At 38.1% G+C, this 19,709-nt stretch overlaps 1 protein-coding gene across 4 annotated transcripts in view; it reads right to left on the reverse strand.

Annotated features, from left to right (window-relative positions):
* Nucleotides 1-345: 345 nt before the first annotated feature.
* The window catches only part of SPO11 (SPO11 initiator of meiotic double strand breaks), a 44,219-nt gene continuing 24,855 nt past the window's right edge, over nt 346-19,709 (reverse strand). The window contains exons 2-14 of one of the 4 annotated variants that reach the window (XM_061375359.1): nt 14,329-14,446; nt 11,707-11,820; nt 8,767-8,855; nt 8,015-8,081; nt 7,693-7,801; nt 7,080-7,166; nt 5,677-5,713; nt 5,345-5,454; nt 4,365-4,464; nt 3,748-3,785; nt 1,738-1,814; nt 1,430-1,541; nt 346-793 (exon numbers count right to left, since the gene is read on the reverse strand). In XM_061375359.1, coding sequence (XP_061231343.1) covers nt 674-793; nt 1,430-1,541; nt 1,738-1,814; nt 3,748-3,785; nt 4,365-4,464; nt 5,345-5,454; nt 5,677-5,713; nt 7,080-7,166; nt 7,693-7,801; nt 8,015-8,081; nt 8,767-8,855; nt 11,707-11,820; nt 14,329-14,417 — 1,149 coding nt within the window. In that variant the 5' untranslated portion in view covers nt 14,418-14,446 and the 3' untranslated portion in view covers nt 346-673. Of the gene's footprint in view, nt 794-1,429; nt 1,542-1,737; nt 1,815-3,747; nt 3,786-4,364; nt 4,465-5,344; nt 5,455-5,676; nt 5,714-7,079; nt 7,167-7,692; nt 7,802-8,014; nt 8,082-8,766; nt 8,856-11,706; nt 11,821-14,328; nt 14,645-19,709 lie in introns of those variants that run through there. The other 3 variants (XM_061375360.1, XM_061375361.1, XM_061375362.1) reach the window with 3 other exon arrangements.

Raw genomic sequence — 19,709 nt, forward strand, 5'->3', positions numbered from 1 at the left:
CTCATCTAAAATTTATTGCACGCTTTAATCACCACAGTTTCCTGCTCCTTTGGACTGTTTTAGAGCCAACTAAAAGAAAATGAACAAGGGATACTGTTACGATGTGCATCATTAACGGGATTGTTTATTAAATTCTTAATCAGCAACATCTGCTTGTTCACTTGTTCATTGAAGACAAACTAATTTGGTTGCTGGAACATTTATAGCTGCTTGAGATATGCAGTAATGAAGAATTATTTCTGACTTTTCAGTCAGAATTTACAGTTAACACAAAATGCTACAATCCTGTACTTAAAATAATTTCCAAAAGGAGGCAATAGTTAACAAAGTATTTTACTCTCTTGTGCAGTAAGACACGAAGCAAAGCAATTCCTTGATAATGTTTTTTTTAAACATTTTATGGCCACAAAGAACATATTTCATTATCTTTTTATTTCTGTACCATTCCATTTGACATTGATACACAACAGAAGCTGCGGAACAGAAGCAACGGTAGTCTGTAAATCACAATTTCTCTTATGGTTTAAAAGAGGACAATGAATAGTAATCTAAGTACATAGATAATGAAACCTAGCAGGAAGCTGGCACATACTCCTTCCTCTGTCTCTACATTTTTTTCTAAGAGCAGTCAACAAAATAATACAGGAAAAACATTTCATTTGCAAACAGGCATTCAAACCCATCCACCAAATTGCAGTTTGTTTGGTAAATAGACTCTGGAAAGGTAATCTGATGAAAGAGAAGTTAGAACTTGAATTTCAGCCTTCAGCTTGGATGCTTCCATAATTTCCAGCTAAAAAACCCCAAAACCAAACCAAATTAATATGTGATGCTGCCCAGCCTGATCCAGGGGTAGGCAGTTAATAAGTAAGAATTACACTTGTTGGATGTGTAAAATCAGTATTACTGGAAATGGTGTTCCCAAATCCCCATCACTGAGCTGAGATTCAGTTTATTGTATGCTCATGGGTTCTGTGGTGTGCACCTCACAGTAACACAATCTCTAAGATTAGGATAACCAGCTAGGAGAAGGTATGCAAGACCTTTTTGTCCTGTCTAACCATTTCACACAATATATGCCTGAATTGAAATAGATGCTTCAAAAGCTACAGGCAACATTAGGGATCTAGGAGTAAGTAAGTAGCTGCTATAAGCATTACCCTACTTGTAAAAACGTAATATGTTCTATAATATTTAGGAGAGCCTTGTGACCATCAGAAGACTAATGGCAGGAAAGCTTTAAATGCTGCCAATTCTGGCCCACTGATTGAGAGAGACATCCCAGAGCATGGGATATCCTTTTGAAGGCAGCAAAACCTTGCTGGTTCTGCTAGACTGAGAGTTTGTCATCATATAGGAGGACAGGATTGCAGAGGGTAGGGTTTTCCCCCTGAGAGTAAGAAATAGGAAACAGTGGGTTTATACATACTTCCTTTTTCCATGTTGGCTGACAAGCAATGTAAGGTCTCTTCTGTATACTTGCTAACTTATTTTGATCTCGCTTTGTAAATGGAATCAGGGCGTCTCTGCGTATATTTAATCTGAAAAGAAAATAAAGTTGTTGGATTTTCTGGTATATTTCAATATTTATTCCAACTTATTTATATTAAGCCAAAATTATGTATGACAAAAATAATAGATTTAAATGTCGGTTGTCTTTTAAGTCACTAAGTCAGATTGCATTTTCTGTCTGTGAAACAGAAGAATACTTCTGTTTCTTTTGGGGAAATAACTAACCTCTGGAGATCAGATGGAAGGAGACCAAGCCATTTTATAGACGGAACGGTGAGATGATGGGCCTCAAAAGACATGGACTAAAATAAGAAAGGTCAACTATAGCATTCAGTGAGTTTTAGTTTAAATTATATGCGATAAAAGGGATATAATAAATAGGGGATAAAGATATAAATAACATATAAAAAATAAGGGATAAAAGGGACATGGAACTGTTGGAACAAGTCCAGAGGAGGCCACAGGGATGATCAGGGGACTGGAGCACCTCCCATATGAAGACAGGTTGAGAAAGTTGGGGCTGTTCAGCCTGGAGAAGGCTGGGTGGAGGCCTCATAGCAGCCTTCCAGTATCTGAAGGGGGCCTATAGGGATGCTGGGGAGGGACTCTTCATTAGGGACTGTAGTGATAGGACAAGGGGTAATGGGTTAAAACTTAGGAAATTTAGATTGGATATAAGGAAGAAGTTCTTTACTGTAAGGGTGGTGAGGCACTGGAATAGGTTGCCCAGGGAAGTTGTGAATGCTTCATCCCTGGCGGTGTTCAAGGCCAGATCGGACGAAGGCCTTGGGTGACATGGTTTAGTGTGAGGTGCCCCTGCCCATGGCAAGGGGGGTGGACCTGGATGATCTTAAGGTCCTTTCCAACCCTAACTATTCTATGATTTTATGATTCTATACCTGTATTCCAAGGTCATGGTCAGATTTACAACAAAGATAATTAGGTATTTTCACTGTCAAAATGGTGTAGAAGACACCTGAAGCTTACCATATCCCCTTGCCAGAAATGCCTCCTTCACTAAGATTTGCATCCTTCAGCCTATGGCAGATTCTAGACCCATTTCAGTCCCATTTAGGCTGGCCTAGTCTCAATAGCTTTGATTTGGTTTTTACAGTTACTTTGAGACTGATTGCCAAAACAAACAAAATTAAGCCTGGAGGAGCAAAGACAATCAAATCTGGAAATTTCTGATATTTTCTGCTGGAAAGTATGACATCATATAAAAATAGCCCCCCCAAATGGCCCAGTGTCATGGCTACAGTAAATATTTTAGGGAAAAGTGTAAAAGCAAATAAGCAATTAATGATACTTTTCAGAATACTCCCCCATGCTCCCAATGGTTTGTGACTCCTACTTTCTGAGCCAGACGTGGTGATAGTGGTGTATTACTTATTTTGGTGGTTTGCTTTTAGAATCCATGAAAACTTTTTGTCATCTCTTAACAGCCTACAGCACCATGCAGCAAACTATCACAGTTAGATGATATGTTGTATAAAGGAATACTTCCATTGTTTGAAATGAACTTGACATGTTCTAGTTTCATTTGATACACCCATTGCTCTGAAACTGAAGAAAATGAACTTACAAAGGAAGATGGCAATTTAGTCCTGGAAGACGGTGTTTTATGAGTGCACATGCTTTTGTAGGAGAGCTGAAGGTGTATTGAACAGTTCACCCAGCTCCTGTCCTTTGCCTTCCGCATGGTCTTCCTGTACCCTCATCTTTTAGCATATCTTTAATAGCATAATGCCTTCTTGTTCTCTTTGCCTCTTTTTCTGTAATGTTCCACACTAACACGTGGCTCCATAAGCAAATTCTCACCCCAGACCAAAACCTTTACCAGCATAACATATTTTTGTGGAGAATCACCCATCTCACAAGCTATGTCCTCCTCCTCCCAAGGTCCCTCCAGTCTTCATTTCTCTTCTAAGGCAGAAACAAAGCAATCTGGAGAACACTTTTCTATTTGGAGTGCCTGAAAGCTGCTTTGTGCAGCAAGGAAAGACTGTAAAATACAGTTAAATGGTGAAATACACATGAAACACCTGTCATTGTCAGCCACTTTGTTTCAGGAAGAAGCATTTCTGCAGAGACACAAAGCCTAAAATCTGTGTTTTTATATTGAAACAAATTGATAAAAGGCATTCTAACCATGCCTGTAATAACATTTCATATGTTCCACCTTCAAGGGTGGGCTACAAAACAATGTATTTGAAATGGAAAAATTATACTCACCACAGATCCATATTTGTAGATGCACATTATTTCTACACCTGGGTTGCAGAATACCAAATGTCAACTGTCAGTTTATCTGCACACTAGGTGTGTGTGAGAAGACTGCATTGAAAAAATTCAGGTTTATGGTGTAACTGTTCTGGTTTTCTGATTGGTTCTTTATGGGTTACGGTTATTTTTAGACTTTCAAAATAATCAGAATTTGAGCATAATATGTCATCTTTATACAGTTCAATGTTTCATGCTGCCTGTGTATAGTCAATTAAAACCCAAGGATAATCAGCTCTTTCACATAGTGTCCAACATCTATCACAAATGTGTCTATCTGTACTGTAACCCGTGTCCCTTAATACTATTGCTTTATTCGGTACAAGATTCCTATTAACATGTCAAAGCACAACAAATCATCACAGAGGGTAGAAGTATATTCAGTGGGAATGTAAAGCAGTACTGACATTTCATTTTAACTCCTTCCATCCTCCTGAATATATTCTGCATAAATCAGGAACCTCCTGATCATGTTGGATCTCTGTGCTCTCAGTGCCTTCCCATAAAAGTGAGAAAAGACATTGTAAATAAATATTTCCTTTTATGTCATTGAACTTCGACAGATTTACCATGTGGATCTGCATCCATAAGGGTGAAAATAGGAATCTGAAAAGAATCCCATAACTTTCTGACCAGAAGTCGTGTGTTAAGGTCTGGTATACCTCTTCCCTAAGGAAATAAAATAAAAGCAGACAGTTTTTATGTTGACATTTGTCATTTAAAAGCAAGCAAACAAACAAATGTAATGGTGGCAGAAATATTTCTCCAGCAGCTATTTTGCTCCTGTTTTGGCTCTGTGAGGAGGGGAGGAAGGTCAGGCTGGGGAGCGGGAAGGCAGATGTTGTCATGTTCTAACAATACAGGCGCTGCAGAAGTATCGTATATTCCTCTGCTTAAGGAGTTAATTTGTAAGGTCAGGGAGTTAACATATAGATGTACCCCGGTATCTGCATCAGCTGGTGTATGAAGGCCACTTTTTTCTTCTCAAATACATTTATGACACTAGTGAAACAATATAAGACAAGTTCTTGCTATCACTGAACTTAATAGGAAAAATGTGGCACAGCATAAATGTTTATCTCTTAGGTGAGTGGATGTGTTTTTTTCCTCATTGTGGGATAGATTTGTCCCAGAACAAGGAGGTATTGCATTTTCCATTTACACATTTGTATTAATTCTCAAGGTTCTGTAACTTTTTCATTACAATCCCAAAATCAACCAGTTCTTTCACTTGTGTTTGCTAAACCTAGGATCCTCAAGGACAAAAGGTTACTCAGCTGTTAAGCCTGTCTGAGACTCTGTGGTGCAGCTACTTTGCAGCAGCACATACCGTTGATAAGGTGCTAAACTCTAAGGTGATGTTTGGAGGGAAGAAGTCTTTAGGATGTGTGTCTTGTATTTCTATGAGGATAATACAATTAAAAATAGTTAAATATGTTTCATATTTTATTAAAGTCTTTGGACAACGTCTGAGCACCACTACTTTAAATAATACCGAGTATTTAAATTCTTACATCTAGCTAGACGATATGAAATGTAAGATGCATACCGTAATCATTATACATGGGGACAATTTATTGCAGAAGTCATCATCGAGGAGTCTCTGAAAAGTTGCATCTTTTTCTACAATTAACATAAATTTGGCATGTGAGATTAAATCTTTTCTGTTAAGGCTAGCTGCATGTAAAGTGATCCATCAAACCAATCAATTAAAACTAAATGCTCTAAAATACCTGTTCTGGAGCCAAAATCAGTGTTCATGACCCAATTTCAGAGCCAACAAGTAAAGAAAAAATTACCAGAACATTGTTTAACTTGGAATATTCTTTGTTTTTACTTTATTCTTTCCATCTACAATGAGAATTCTTGCTCAAAGGATACTTTTAATTCCTTGAACGTTAGATGGCACAGTGACTGCCTAAAACAACAAAAATGAGATTAATCATTTTAAATAGAGAAAACTATATATTTTAAAATAACAATATTACCTAATGAAGGACACAACTGCATCCTGAAACAGCCATTCATCTTCTACATACAAGATCAATTTTTACATATTCACCTCTTTATAAGCATATTCCACCATTCATATCCTGCTCTACTGTGTAGTTGTGTAAAAGTCCTTTTATAGCAAGATGCTTTTTGGAAGTGTTTGTGCTACTGTCACAGATTATTCATCATATGGTCATTGCAGAGAGAACAGCATTTGATTAATTTTTGACCACTGTAGCCAAAAAAAAGTCAACTTGGTGTAAAGATTGCAAATTCAATACAGGCTTAAAACATTTAAGTATGCTCTTTGGAAGATCATTAAATCCTTTCTTTTATTAAGCTATATATATCTCTAGGGTATATAAAATATATATATATCTAGGTTATATAAAATCAGGTTAATATATATATTTTATGTATAAGATATATAAAATATATATTATGTATAATATATATATTAACTTTATAAGTATTTTGGAGTAACAATTTGAAGGCATAGTAATGTTTCCTTTACACCTCATATTAGGATTGGCTCAATCTGGCAAGCATATGGATGGGAAAACAGGAACTGGAGAAAGAACTTGGCAACGGAGTGTGTATGTATTGAAGTGTGTGGCCTGTTTTTACTGCTCTCTGCTCAGTCACCTCTCATGCCAGGGTGAAGCAACTCAACAAATAAAAATATGATGAGCTGTAGAAGAGCATTAATAACAGGGAACTTTACACTCTGCTTTAAAAAAAAAAAAAAAACAAAGTAACAGGCAGCTAGGGTTATCTTTTCATTTTGAAATTACCCACGTAGGCTCACGATGAACACATTTCCCAGGAAATCATTACAACAGTCACCAAGCCTTAGTTCTGTTCCTGCTTTCATGTTCTGCACAAAGCTGTAGATCTTTCAGGACTAGATTAATTGAATATCCTCTCTTCAAACCAGTTTTGACTTGTTTTCTTACTCTGCCAATAATCAATTTATTGTGACAGAAATTAAGTATGTTCAGAGTGCCCAGACTTCTTTGATTCAGAGCACTCATTTGACAGAACATTGGGATATAAAGTCCAATATACACAATAGATACACCTTCCTCTGCAAGGCTCCTGTGGCAGAAGGTAGTGCAAAAAAGCATATCTAAAGGATATATTCCTGGTGAGCATATAGCTGAGCTTCAGAATTGCAATACAGTTGGGCAATTTGCCACAAGCACTGGTCTGTATAATAAATGCAGACAGTAACCTGAGCTACAAGAAGTGCAAGATATCATGCAAAGGTAGATGCTATGTATGATACGTACTGTTGCACTGCAGGTACAATTCACTTTTGTACCATCTTCCTCAGTATAACTTAAATTACCAGCAACAAAACCTTTAGTTGTAGACAGCTGAAAAAAAGGGTAAGTTGTATACAGTAAATTGGAATACACCAAGCAATGTTCTTGTCATCATGGACATAAAAGCGTACTTATAATAAATTATGTTAACAACACCATTTTTAGATATGAAGGGATTCTTCTAAGGCATGAGATACAAGTAAATTTAAAAGGTTGTTTTTGTCTGATATACCTTAAATTTTCACTTAACCCCCAAGTTAGCGAGTCATTACAGTAAAGTGATGTCTTGCACTCTGAAGTTTAAGCTATGCCTTCAATAGATAACAGCAAAAGCCCCTGTGACATTAGCTGGCAGCTTGTCCCAAATTCTTTGGAGCAAGCAAACTCTTGAGTTTTCTCTGAAGAAAGAAACCTTTTGAGTGCTATGATAAACCATAATTAGGTTTCATTTGCACAAATGACACTTTTTTTTTAACTATGCTTTTCCTAGTGATATCTTTTCTTGGTATTTCACCTTTCAGTTCAATCTATACGATCTGGAAATAATGATAAAAAACATTCACAATAATCCACTTACTACATGTAGACTTCTCCGAGGTATCCTAAGCATGCAAGAAATGTCATTGATTATGTTGTCCACAACACTTTGGCTACCAAACAGTAGTATATCTGAATAATATATATCTCTATCAAGACAAAATATTGGATTTGTAATTATAATACTGAAACAGCTGTAGGCTCATGAGAATTTTATTGAGAGCATAGATAATCAGAAGAACTTAAAATATTTTACATACAGAAATCCGTTATCCTACAGGTCTGCATCCTACAGGCTGTTTTTCACAATAACCTTCTCAAAATACAACTTTATTTGAGATTACAGAAATGTAGCTTGTTACCTTTTAGTTGCATAAGTATTGCTCTGCACCATCTTGTAGATTATGGATAATATTTTGAGCATCAGAGCTGAAAAAACACATTTTTACAAATTTTACCCATTTTCAGAAACGCATATACAATAATTGGTCTTTATATTGACTCATATTTGTGTCTGATAAAGAAAACTTTGAAACACATATCTTAATGTTCTATGATAATACAGGGAGACTGTAGTAACCTACTGACTCTATAGTTTCTAGCATAATTAGAAAAAAATATGATGGAGTTAAGTGAGGGAATGTATGCTCTGCTGTCCAGGCCAGGAAATTAAATGACTGGGTTAGAAAAAGAAATTAGCCTGTTGTCTGTATTCCAAGATTCCTTTACTAACTAGCTTTCTGAAGGGTGATGTTTTTACATTAAGACCTTTCAAATATGCCTTCAGCTGATATTCATTCAGGGAGAGTAGAAACTGTAAGAACGCTGTATTCATTTCACTGTCACTCACTATAATTTAATAGAGAAGAGAAAAGCTGAAGGGATGGTTATAATATCAGGTTATATAGCATGAGGTGTACCTGCCTATGGCAGTGGGGTTGGAACTAGATGATCTTAAGGTCCTTTCTAACCCTAACTATTCTATGATTCTATGTACTTCTAACTCACAGTGAATAATGGTTTTACTCTATAGTTGGTTTGTTTTTTCTTTACAAAGTTTTGAACTAAAATTAAAAAAAAAAATAAAATCCGCTTTTGGACTTTTTTAACTTACCAAATTTTGGTGCTGATCTAGGGCAGTCACTTCTTATTTGTTTTGTAGTATAATGTGGTATCATCTGTAGACCTACAGAATCTTTAAATCTGAAACATTGCAAACAAATACAATAAAACTGTAAACTTCCTGAGAATACGTAAATTGTTCTCTGCAAGGTAATTTAGAATCGGACCCCTCTCCTATAATCAAATTTGCCAGTGGTGTTTTAAGACTTGGTACAGAAACCATCAACTTGGGTGTAACTGGAGTGGCCAAAAGAAAAAAGCAGGCAGTAGTCATCATCTGCCAAAATGACTTATTCAAAACACTGTTGAACCACCCCCAGTATGAGCAGTAGCTTCAGAACACAAGTTTCTCAAGAAGATGCTTCAAGACTGAATTTAAGCCTAAATTACGTAAATGTCCAGACAAAAGTAGAGAGTATTTTATATATGCTTATAAATGTTCATGTGTCAGCATCAATTATTATTTGGCATGAACAAAGGAATAAATAACATGAAAAACTGTGACTCACTATTAGAATACAAATCAAGTCTGACACTTTTTCACATCAAATGTATGGAAAAGTGTTATTTCATATTTCAATAATATTGTTTTAATCTATGTTCTTAAATCATTGTCAGAGTAACTCAAATGCATTCCATTATTAACTTTTGGAAACAAAAATGTGGTCCATCGTATTCTCTGAACAGTTTTTGATCAAAATGAGCTCCACTGTTTTGTGCTTCACTATTTCATGTCTGAAGGTGTACACTTCACTAGAAGAAGCATTTTATTAAGGACACTTCATTATTTTACTTAAAATAATTTTAGTGCCTTATGCTATGGCAGTCCTGTCTTTAAAGAATTATTTTCAAGTTCAGAGTTTTGTTGTACTTTTAAAGAGTGCTGGTGGTAAAATGGCTATAGTTTTATCTAAAACCACATCGGATTTATCAAAGCTTTTGCTTCGTGCATCCTTTAGGTGGCAGAACACACCACAGTGCACAAATGCAAAGCGACAGCAATAACAAGCAGAATGGCATCTGCCTGCCAGCTTTACAGTAACCTTTACAGTAACTTTCTTGCCTTTGTGCTGCAACATTGCACATTCCCTACACTGTAACTGCACGGGAGGAAAACAGTAATCAGATTGCCGGATTGCTCTCTCAGGTTAAATAAGGAGCACTCCTTTCAGAAAACAGCATGCTTTAGAACCTGACCAGTGTGGCTCCCACAGATGTTTCATAAAGGCAACTGCAAAGTGGCATTAGATTGGACATTCAGCAATTCTTCTTAGGATTGCATTTACCCCAGCAGAGTAGTTTCTATAAAACCTTCTTTCCATTACTTCCTAACTGACAACATTCCCAGGCAAACACCTCTGTCGGCATCTACAAATGTTTACAAGGAACTTTTCAAATATGAAATCATTTTCTGATTCTACTAGTTCCTGTGCAGCAGGTTCCAGCTGTTTAGACTGAGTATGAAAAGGCTGCCTAAAGAAGAAAAAAATTTCCCATTGACTGTATTATCTTCCATTTGTATTACATTTTAACATTATGTTTTTATTTTTGTCTACTTTTATTTTAATATTTTAAACCTGCTGGATTAAAGGGTAATATAGGTCATTATAAATGGAAATGCCTATTTGAGATTACATTTCTTCACCATAAATAATGGTTCAGCTCTTTAAAATGTGATTGATGAGTCTTATTTTTAACATACTGTGATGTTAACTTGGTTTAATTTGAACGTTTCCCCCCCCTCTGTGTTCAGATGGTAAATAACATCTCACATTTGTTTTTCTAGCCTGGAATGCCATTTCCCTGAAGATTGCCAAAAATTGCAAAACTTTGTTACAGTATTTTAATTTTACAGACATCCCAGTGAAACGTTTTTGTCAAACTATCAAGATACAAACTATTAAGTTCCCTGGAACATATGAGCCTTTCAATTAACTGATTACCTGCAGGTCCCTCAGGTTTTCTGATTGACAGAAATTTATTGTTCTCATTAAATAACTATTCCACCAAAGTGCTACATGTGGAAGGTTTGCTCTGCCTTCTCAAGCTCAAATATTCTTCATACAAGCACTTCTGCAACCTTATCAATCTAAATATCAATTAACCCTTTAATTGACATCCAAAGCTATTACAAGACAATAAATAGATTGTGTCTTCCTTTATCCTTTTGCTTCTGTATTGCAGAAAGCAATTAATGTCTCATTTTAGGTATTTTCAGTTTAAATGAGCGCTTTGGAGCAATACTGTTCCACAAGCAACTTCTACAAATCATGAAGTGTGTTATATAGGAGGCCAGATTGTTTTTTCTCTGATCCTGTCTGGATAAGCTGGTATAGGAGCTGAAATTTATATAACATAATAGAAACTTGGTTTGCTTTATTTGGCTGGTAATTTATTTAGAACACAACACAGGTAAGGAATACAACAGGAAAAGGTGAGATGCATCTTCTTTGAAGAACAAAAAGATAAGTTTAGCACCATCATTTTAAGAAATAAGATACCATAATGAAAATCAGAGAAAGAAAAAAGAAAGCACAGAAGGGGCATTGGAGGATGAAGTTGCTAGTAATTGTTTCCAGCCTAAGCCAGATTTTTTCACTCTAATATAACTTAACATTTCTGGTTTCTACTGCTTCCACAAAATGGTTGTTTATAGGAACCCCCTTTCCTTTCTAACCCCTATTACAGTAGTTTTACATTTCCCTTTATGTGATGGTCTGCTATTACTTAATACATGATGCCTGTTCATGCAGAGTGGTTACTAAGCATTACTTCTTATTTGCCCATTACTTTTTAAGAAGTCAAATTATTTATTGATACTAATACTTACAGAACTATGTGTGATTAACTTTTTTGGAGGTTACATAATCAAATTTATATTCATGGCATTTATATTAATTTAATGCAGGACTTTAACATATAGAATACTTACTCTATGTTTCTCCAATCTGATCGCCTAGCCACCGTGAGTACAGGTGCTCTATTTTGGGCCAAGCTCTTAAATACATCTAGAATAACATTTTCTATTGCTTCAAGAACTTCAGCACTGAAACAAAGAAAAATAATGAAATGGATCATGTGACAAAATCTAGTTCTACTTTGAATTTTGATCTTCTGCCCCCATCCTACAAAAATAATGTAATCCAAAACTGCTTCAAAGATACATCTGTTTCAAAAATGTGGAGGAACCCATTGGGTTTTTTAATTTTTTTCTTGCTCAGTTTCCCTAAAATCTTTGAATTTCCATTCCTGATGCATGACTGAAGACACAATTAAAAGTACACTTCTATTCAATCCTGAAACCATCAAATTTTTCACCAGCTGAACTTTTAGACCAACTGGCTGGCTTGTAACTAATGATTAATGTTTTACTATAAATGATGTAATATTGGCTTTGGCTATGATTTGGGCTAAATTGTTTTTAAATGTTGTAGATTTAAAAAAATGTTCAAGAGTACAAACACTTCCTCTTGTACCATTGCATGTTAATATTTTGATTTGCTGCCCTGAAAAAAAAAAAGTTAAGGGTTTTAATTATATGAAGGCTTAGTATTGACAGATATAATGTGAAAAGAATAAACTCTGTATTTCCCCTAAAAAGACAAAGTAACCTTGTGGCAGATCCCTCATAGCAAAACTGTAGGCTGGTTTGAATGTTATGACAGATGCTTTTTATTTTCATAAGCAATCTGACTCCAACTGTCCTTAAAATTACAAATGCACTATATACCATCATAAGTTTAGGTAGAGATTAAAAGAATATACAAAACTTATTTTAGCTTAAATTTTTAGCAGCAAAGTCCAATTTTTTCATTAATATGCTAGAAAACATGAGTTAATACCAGTGCACACCACACAAAAAGAATTATCCTACTGGTACAAAATCAGCAAGAATTATTTTTAAAAGCCTAGCTATGAGTCTCCTTAAACAATACTGAAGTGTCATTAAAGCTCTCTTCTATCAATTTAATTTGTTTCTTCCATTTGTTGCTCTGCTTCCACTTGCTCCTCATTCTGCTGAAACCAGATTATCATTTTTCAAAAGCAATTTCTGGAAAGTATTGAACTTTTATTTTAAAATGTTATTCGTAACAGTATCTGTGTAAAAACTCCCACTGGTATTACTAACATCTTTGTACAATAATATTAAAACCATTCAACAAACACAATGTAAAATTCTATCTGTTTTTCAGATGAATAAACTTGAACACAAAGCTACTAATGGCTTTCCAAAGGTAAATCAGTGTAGCTCTTGCAGTGCCGATAATACAAGAAAGTGTAGTCATGCAGCCAATATGTAAAATTCATTTTCTACTGTATGACTTCATAATCAAGTCCAAGATTCCCTAACTTTCAGACTTGTCCTCTCTTCCTCCAAATTAAAATCCTACATCTCACTGTGATATTCAAAATAGAAATTTGATTAAACACAGAGAAATGGTTGGCTGGTGAGCAAAATGTGTAATGCAACAAGTGGTGAGAGTAAAATTGGTAAGCAAAGTTAGCTATGGTGCAAAATTGAAGTTCTGAAGACAATAAAAACGTGTATGGGCAGATGGATGGAAGAACATGTAGATAGGAAATCTAAAACATGTCATTCCTTTGGTACTCAGAAATATTTTACTTATTCATTTGGTTCTGTCCACTGTGAATGTCTCAATATTCCAGATGTACTTTAAAGTTTGCTGTAGAATTTGAAAGTCCAGGTTTCTGTTCCAATCCCAATTTCCTGTTCTGTTGGCCAACAGAAGCTGTAAATGTGGCAAAATAAGAGGAAAAGGACAGCAATTCTCCATGTAACCCCTGCTGATATTCCGTCTCTTTTTGCAGAGATTAACGGAATTTTAATAAGCAAACATACAACACTGGCCAAGTATGCTTGCTTAAAATTCATTCTGCTTTAGTTAACAGGGAAATCTGAGCAGAGAAGGGGTCACACTGTGTATCTCACAGGGTTTGCTGATCACTGCTAACAGGATGCAGCGTGAGCAGATACTTGTTTCTGTATAGCACAAGAAATGATCTTCAACATTAATAGCATAAAAGAGCAATATGATAGAACCCTTAGCAAACAAACAATATACACAACAGTTACACATAAAAATCTGCAATGCAATAAAGCAGCACACTCCAAAACAGAGACCTTTTAGCATGGTGCTAAAGACATGCAGTTCCCACACCTTGCCACAAAGAACAACATATATCTAAGTCATTATAATAATAATCATTATTCTTTTAACGTACTTTTAAAGATACTCCCAGTCTGTTCCACCCTCTGAGGCTGAGATACTGTGTACAGAAAGAGTCTTTAAAGGAAATGAGAGCATTTTCTTAGTGAAGTTCACCATGTTTGTTTTGTCACTGTTTTCTGTGTTTCTGTCTGTAGCTATGGATGTTTTGGAGAGCTCTGAGGGAATGGAGATGCTGTTTGTGGTGTGAGCGCCCTTTGTTTCTGTAGGGGAGCGTGTTTCCCAGTGCTGCGCAAGCCATGGTGCACTGCCTACTGCAATTACCACAGAAAGAGAGTGCGGGTGCTGTTTTCCACATCCTTTACCTAGGGACGTGGCTCTCATGGCCTGTTTCCCTGAGGCTCGCTTTGTTCCCAGCTGGCACATGAGTGGAATACACACTGCGGTCCTCCATGGAGGTTGGTACAGGCCAGTCCAACTTGCCTGGAAGGGATGAAGCCGTGTTAAAAGGAGACAAAAGAGATTAGGTTAGAAGATGATGTTCTGTGTGCTGGGCTCAGCACTTGGGATCGGAGCTCAAACAATGGGGCCAGAGAGAAAAAGCAGAAAATCTTTGTTGAAACCAAGGTCAAGATTTTCCTGCTCTTCCTGACTGACCAATGGCTCTTCCTGCCCTTCCTGACTGACCAATGGCTCTTCCCACCCTTCCTGACTGACCAATGGCTCTTCCTGACTGACCAATGGCTTTTCCTGACTGACCAATGGTTCTTCCCACCCTTCCTGACTGACCAATGGCTTTTCCCGCCTTTTCTGACTGACCAATGGCTCTTCCCGCCCTTCCTGACTGACCATGGCTCTTCCCGCCTTTTCTGACTGACCAATGGCTCTTCCCGCCTTTTCTGACTGACCAATGGCTCTTCCCACCCTTCCTGACTGACCACGGCTCTTCCCGCCTTTTCTGACTGACCACGGCTCTTCCCGCCTTTTCTGACTGACTAATGGCTCTTCCCACCCTTCCTGACTGACCAATGGCTCTTCCTGAGTGACCAATGGCTCTTCCCACCCTTCCTGACTGACCAATGGCTCTTCCCGCCTTTTCTGAGTGACCAATGGCTCTTCCCACCCTTCCTGACTGACCAATGGCTCTTCCCGCCTTTTCTGAGTGACCAATGGCTCTTCCCACCCTTCCTGACTGACCAATGGCTCTTCCTGAGTGACCAATGGCTCTTCCCACCCTTCCTGACTGACCAATGGCTCTTCCCGCCTTTTCTGAGTGACCAATGGCTCTTCCCACCCTTCCTGACTGACCAATGGCTCTTCCTGAGTGACCAATGGCTCTTCCCACCCTTCCTGACTGACCAATGGCTCTTCCCGCCTTTTCTGAGTGACCAATGGCTCTTCCCACCCTTCCTGACTGACCAATGGCTCTTCCTGAGTGACCAATGGCTCTTCCCACCCTTCCTGACTGACCAATGGCTCTTCCCGCCTTTTCTGACTGACCAATGGCTTTTCCCGCCTTTTCTGAGTGACCAATGGCTCTTCCCACCCTTCCTGACTGACCAATGGCTTTTCATGACTGACCAATGGCTTTTCCTGTTTGACCAATGGCTCTTCCCACCCTTCCTGACTGACCAACGGCTCTTCCCGCCTTTTCTGACTGACCAATGGCTTTTCCCGCCTTTTCTGAGTGACCAATGGCTCTTCCCACCCTTCCTGACTGACCAATGGCTCTTCCCGCCTCTTCTGACTGACCAATGGCTCTTCCCGTCTTTTCTGAGTGACCAATGGCTCTTCCCACCCTTCCTGACTGACCAGTGGCTCTTCCCGCCTCTTCTGACTGACCAGTGGCTCTTCCCGCCTTTTCTGAGTGACCAATGGCTCTTCCCGCCCTTCCTGACTGACCAATGGCTCTTCCCGCTTTCACTAACTGAGAGGGGATGGCCCTGCCCACCCTGACAGGATCCTGTCCTGACTGACCCCGCTGGTGACTGCTCCTCACAACTGTCCATGGAGCTGATGTGTGAGCAGATATTTAAGCACAAACTCCATAGCATCCCGATTTCTGGAATAACCCCTGCCAGACTGGCTAGAAAGTCGCTAAATGGCTCATCATGACTTTCCTCATCTCAACAACCAGCCATTTTTGCCTTCCCTTACTATCAGATGTCTTTTCCTGACTGTTCTAAGTAGCTGGAAGAAAGCTGACAGCTCCAGTGCAACCCCACTGTTGAAAAGTCAGCTTCGTTCCCTGAAACAGAATTTGACTTCCACTGAGATTAAAGATTTAACACTATTTTCATCATTTGCCTTCAGCATTCGAAAGATTTACAATAGGCTTGGGATACAATTTCAAATCTGTCTCAATACACTGTTAAAAACTTGTGTTCTGAACAAAAAACAAACCCCCAATTCTAAGAGCCGTGAATCACTGGCTCCTAAGGAAGCTGAGTTTAAGAAGAATCATAGAATAGTTAGGGTTGGAAAGGACCTTAAGATCATCCAGTTCCAGCCCCCCTGCCATGGGCAGGGACACCTCAGACTAAACCATGTCACCCAAGGCTCTGTCCAACCTGGCCTTGAACACTGCCAGGGATGGAGCATTCACAGCTTTCCTGGGCAACCCATTCCAGTGCCTCACCACCCTGACAGTAAAGAACTTCTTCCTTATATCCAGTCTAAACTTCCCCTGTTTAAGTTTGAACCCTTACCCCTTGTCTTATCGCTACAGTCCCTAAGGAAGAGTCCCTCCCCAGCATTCTTACAGGCCCCTTTCAGATACTATGAGTTCTCCATGCAGCCTTCCCTTCTCCAGGCTGAACAGCCCAACTTTCTCAATTTTCAAGAAAGAAATGCTAAATTCTATCAGGCTTACGGCTGAACCAGGACTTTTATGCTTCATGTGGGGCTCCTGGCCAGAGGGCATCGCTTCAATCTGGGGGATACACAGCCAGAGGCAGGCTGTGGGTTGAAAAGAAATCCCCCACATGATTATCAATTTGGTGCATTTTGTACCTGTTGTCCTTAGGTGTTTTCCTGAGGTGTCTTCCTTTGAAAGAGAAAAGAGCCTTCTCTTTCACTTCAGAAAGTTTTAATTCATTGTGATTTTAGAGAGAAAAAGCAGTACTTCTGGGAGACCCTGTGAAGGCCGGAAGAGAGCACCAGTACATGGCCAGTCCCTGTTCACTGCCAAAACAGCCCCTGCAGCCCCCAGTACTCCCAGAGCAGAACCACAAGCTCGTGCTTCACTGGGTTTTGGGCACAGAGCTCCTTCACTGGCAGCTTGAGAGTGAAAAACTGCAAATCCTAGAAATCTAAACTGCCCTTACCCCGTTACTGCATGCCGAAGTGTGTTTCAACTCTGAACTATGTCACCGTAATTGCTTGACAGTGGTCATTCTGAGAAGGTTAGCAGTTACTTAGGAGATAAATATCTTAGGGCTTGTCCTTTCTAGAGGAAATTTTTTAAACCCCACTGTTGATAACATCACCTTTCATGCCCAGCAGTCAGTATTACTGGAAGCTGTGCCCTATTTAGCTCACAGCATTTCAAACCTTGTGATGCTTAGACTTGTTGCTAGCGAGTTAGATGATGCAGTGCTTAAAATGTTGGAGGCAGCTGGTTTCCCCTGCTGTTCCATTAGCTACTACTGCTGAACCTTTCTTCTTTGGTACTCATAAAAGCAAGCCGTCCAAATCCAGCCTGGGTAGGTAATTAAAAAATCCATGCATTGATTTATTCAAGGAAAACCTCAGGCTATGATGGTATGAACATAAGGTGCTTCAATTAACATGGCAAGCAAAAGAAAGGCAAATTAATGAATTGAGATTTCCAGATCTTTCATCTTAAGTCTTTGGCCTTTAGGTACCTTGAGATCACTCCAGAAATATTTATGTAAAATCTCTGTAGCTCTTTCCAACAATTTAACATCAAAATCAAGAGATTTTTGTTTGATATAGAACTGACAAAGTTACATCATGCCCCTAGCAACAGATTGCAAACAAAACTATATACATCAACTTGTGAGAAGCCAATTTAATGAGCTGTCTCTTCTTCACAGCAGGAAACAGCAACTCTAAAAAAAAGCAAAACTGAAATACTCAATGCTTATACCGGAGTTAACAAGAGATTGAAAAACAGGCAACAATAACAAACTATATGCTTCAACCTTAACACTGCACACATCTCTGTAAATACGCATGTATACATAACCATGTAAATTAGTATACAGACTACTACCAGTAAATGAACTACAATCAATAAATGAACAAGCAGGTTCACCTTCTAAAGCCCTCTTTATTTATTTATATATAAATATATGCCCCCTTTTTAAACTCTGCTTCCAAAAACAAAAAAACCCACACCAAAGCTGAACAACTGACTGCATTTTTTTCGTATATTAGAAGGCATATTACTGGGAAAACAAATAAGGAAAAAGGCAGTATAACTGATGCAGTTACCTCCTGCTTCTATAAACATGCGCAGTAGAGGGCACCACAGATGGCAGAGAAAAGATTATTTCTGTGAAGCTGTTAAATTTAACACGATGATTTCACCAAGTAAAACAAGGATGATAGGTAATGAAACACTTTCAGATTTGTTTGCTTTGAAAGATACCCTGTTACCAAAATGTTCCCTTAAGATTGTCTCCTATTATAAACATAGGCTCTCACCAGGGTACTTCTGGAGGAAGTTGTGGTATGATATAGTCTGTATGAGCTGTCTGATGCCAGTTTCAAAGTCTGTCTATAACTGCTGAAGAAGAACTTGTCTGGATCAAAACCTGTTGCTATCACTACATACTACAGAATAAAAATGTGCATTTATCTCAGTGCCAAGATTTTAAATTGCTTCTTACTGATTTCTCGTATATGAATAACTGCATTTGTAGGATAAATAACACATAAAATACATAAAAGCATAAGTATGCTTTTTCCTTTTCCTCACTGCATACCTTAGGAAAATATTTTTCTTCTTTTCATATGTAGTCTCTTACGTTAAGATTTTATGATTCCCATAGTAAATGTTTCTCTCATTATGGTCCATCCTTAATTTTTTTAATAGTCTGGTAGGCACACCAGTGGAGCTGAGATGCCTATTTTCAATTAATGCCAAATACCGTTTGAAATCCAGTCTTTCAGAAGCCTAAAAAAAGGAACACCTCTGTAAGAGGCAATGATTTGTGCAATCATGGGTGCTTGGGCCAGGTAGAAGTGTTAAGGAGACAGATGGGGACTTGAAAATTACAGCAGGAACAGGGGGAAAAACTCTCACTGGCCATTTAAGAGCTTCCTTGTGTTCCAGCAAGCTTCGATTTCTTTCCAGCTTCCTTGCTTGTGATCTGGACAATCCTCAGAAGGACAGACATTTTGTGAGCCAGCAGATTTTACTGTGAATACATTAGGATGAAATAGGAGCCAGATCTATCACCTTCCAGTTACATGAAAAGTTACTGATCTTTTTCTAATGAGCAAAAGCCTGGAGAAATAGGAGGTGAAAAGTCATTCGCTGCTAACAGCTAACAACTTCAAATGGGATATCTCCTTCTAACTAACATGGTTGGAAAAACCCCCAAAACTAATATATGTTTTCAGTTTACCTAGCTCTGGAGTGAGAAACACCTGTACAATATTTATTTTGTGGTGAGCCAAATCACTGTAAGAGGAAGTGGGGTTTTGTTACCATTCCTTTTTGTGTGTGTTTTATCTTTCAGCCAAAAATAAACTCTAACAACCCTTCCTAAAAGGC

This window comes from Neopsephotus bourkii, unplaced genomic scaffold, assembly GCF_033783945.1.
Source record: "Neopsephotus bourkii isolate Nb327-2 ecotype Australia unplaced genomic scaffold, CSIRO-AGI_Nbou_v1 NB_1663, whole genome shotgun sequence".
Classification (NCBI taxonomy): domain Eukaryota; kingdom Metazoa; phylum Chordata; class Aves; order Psittaciformes; family Psittacidae; genus Neopsephotus; species Neopsephotus bourkii.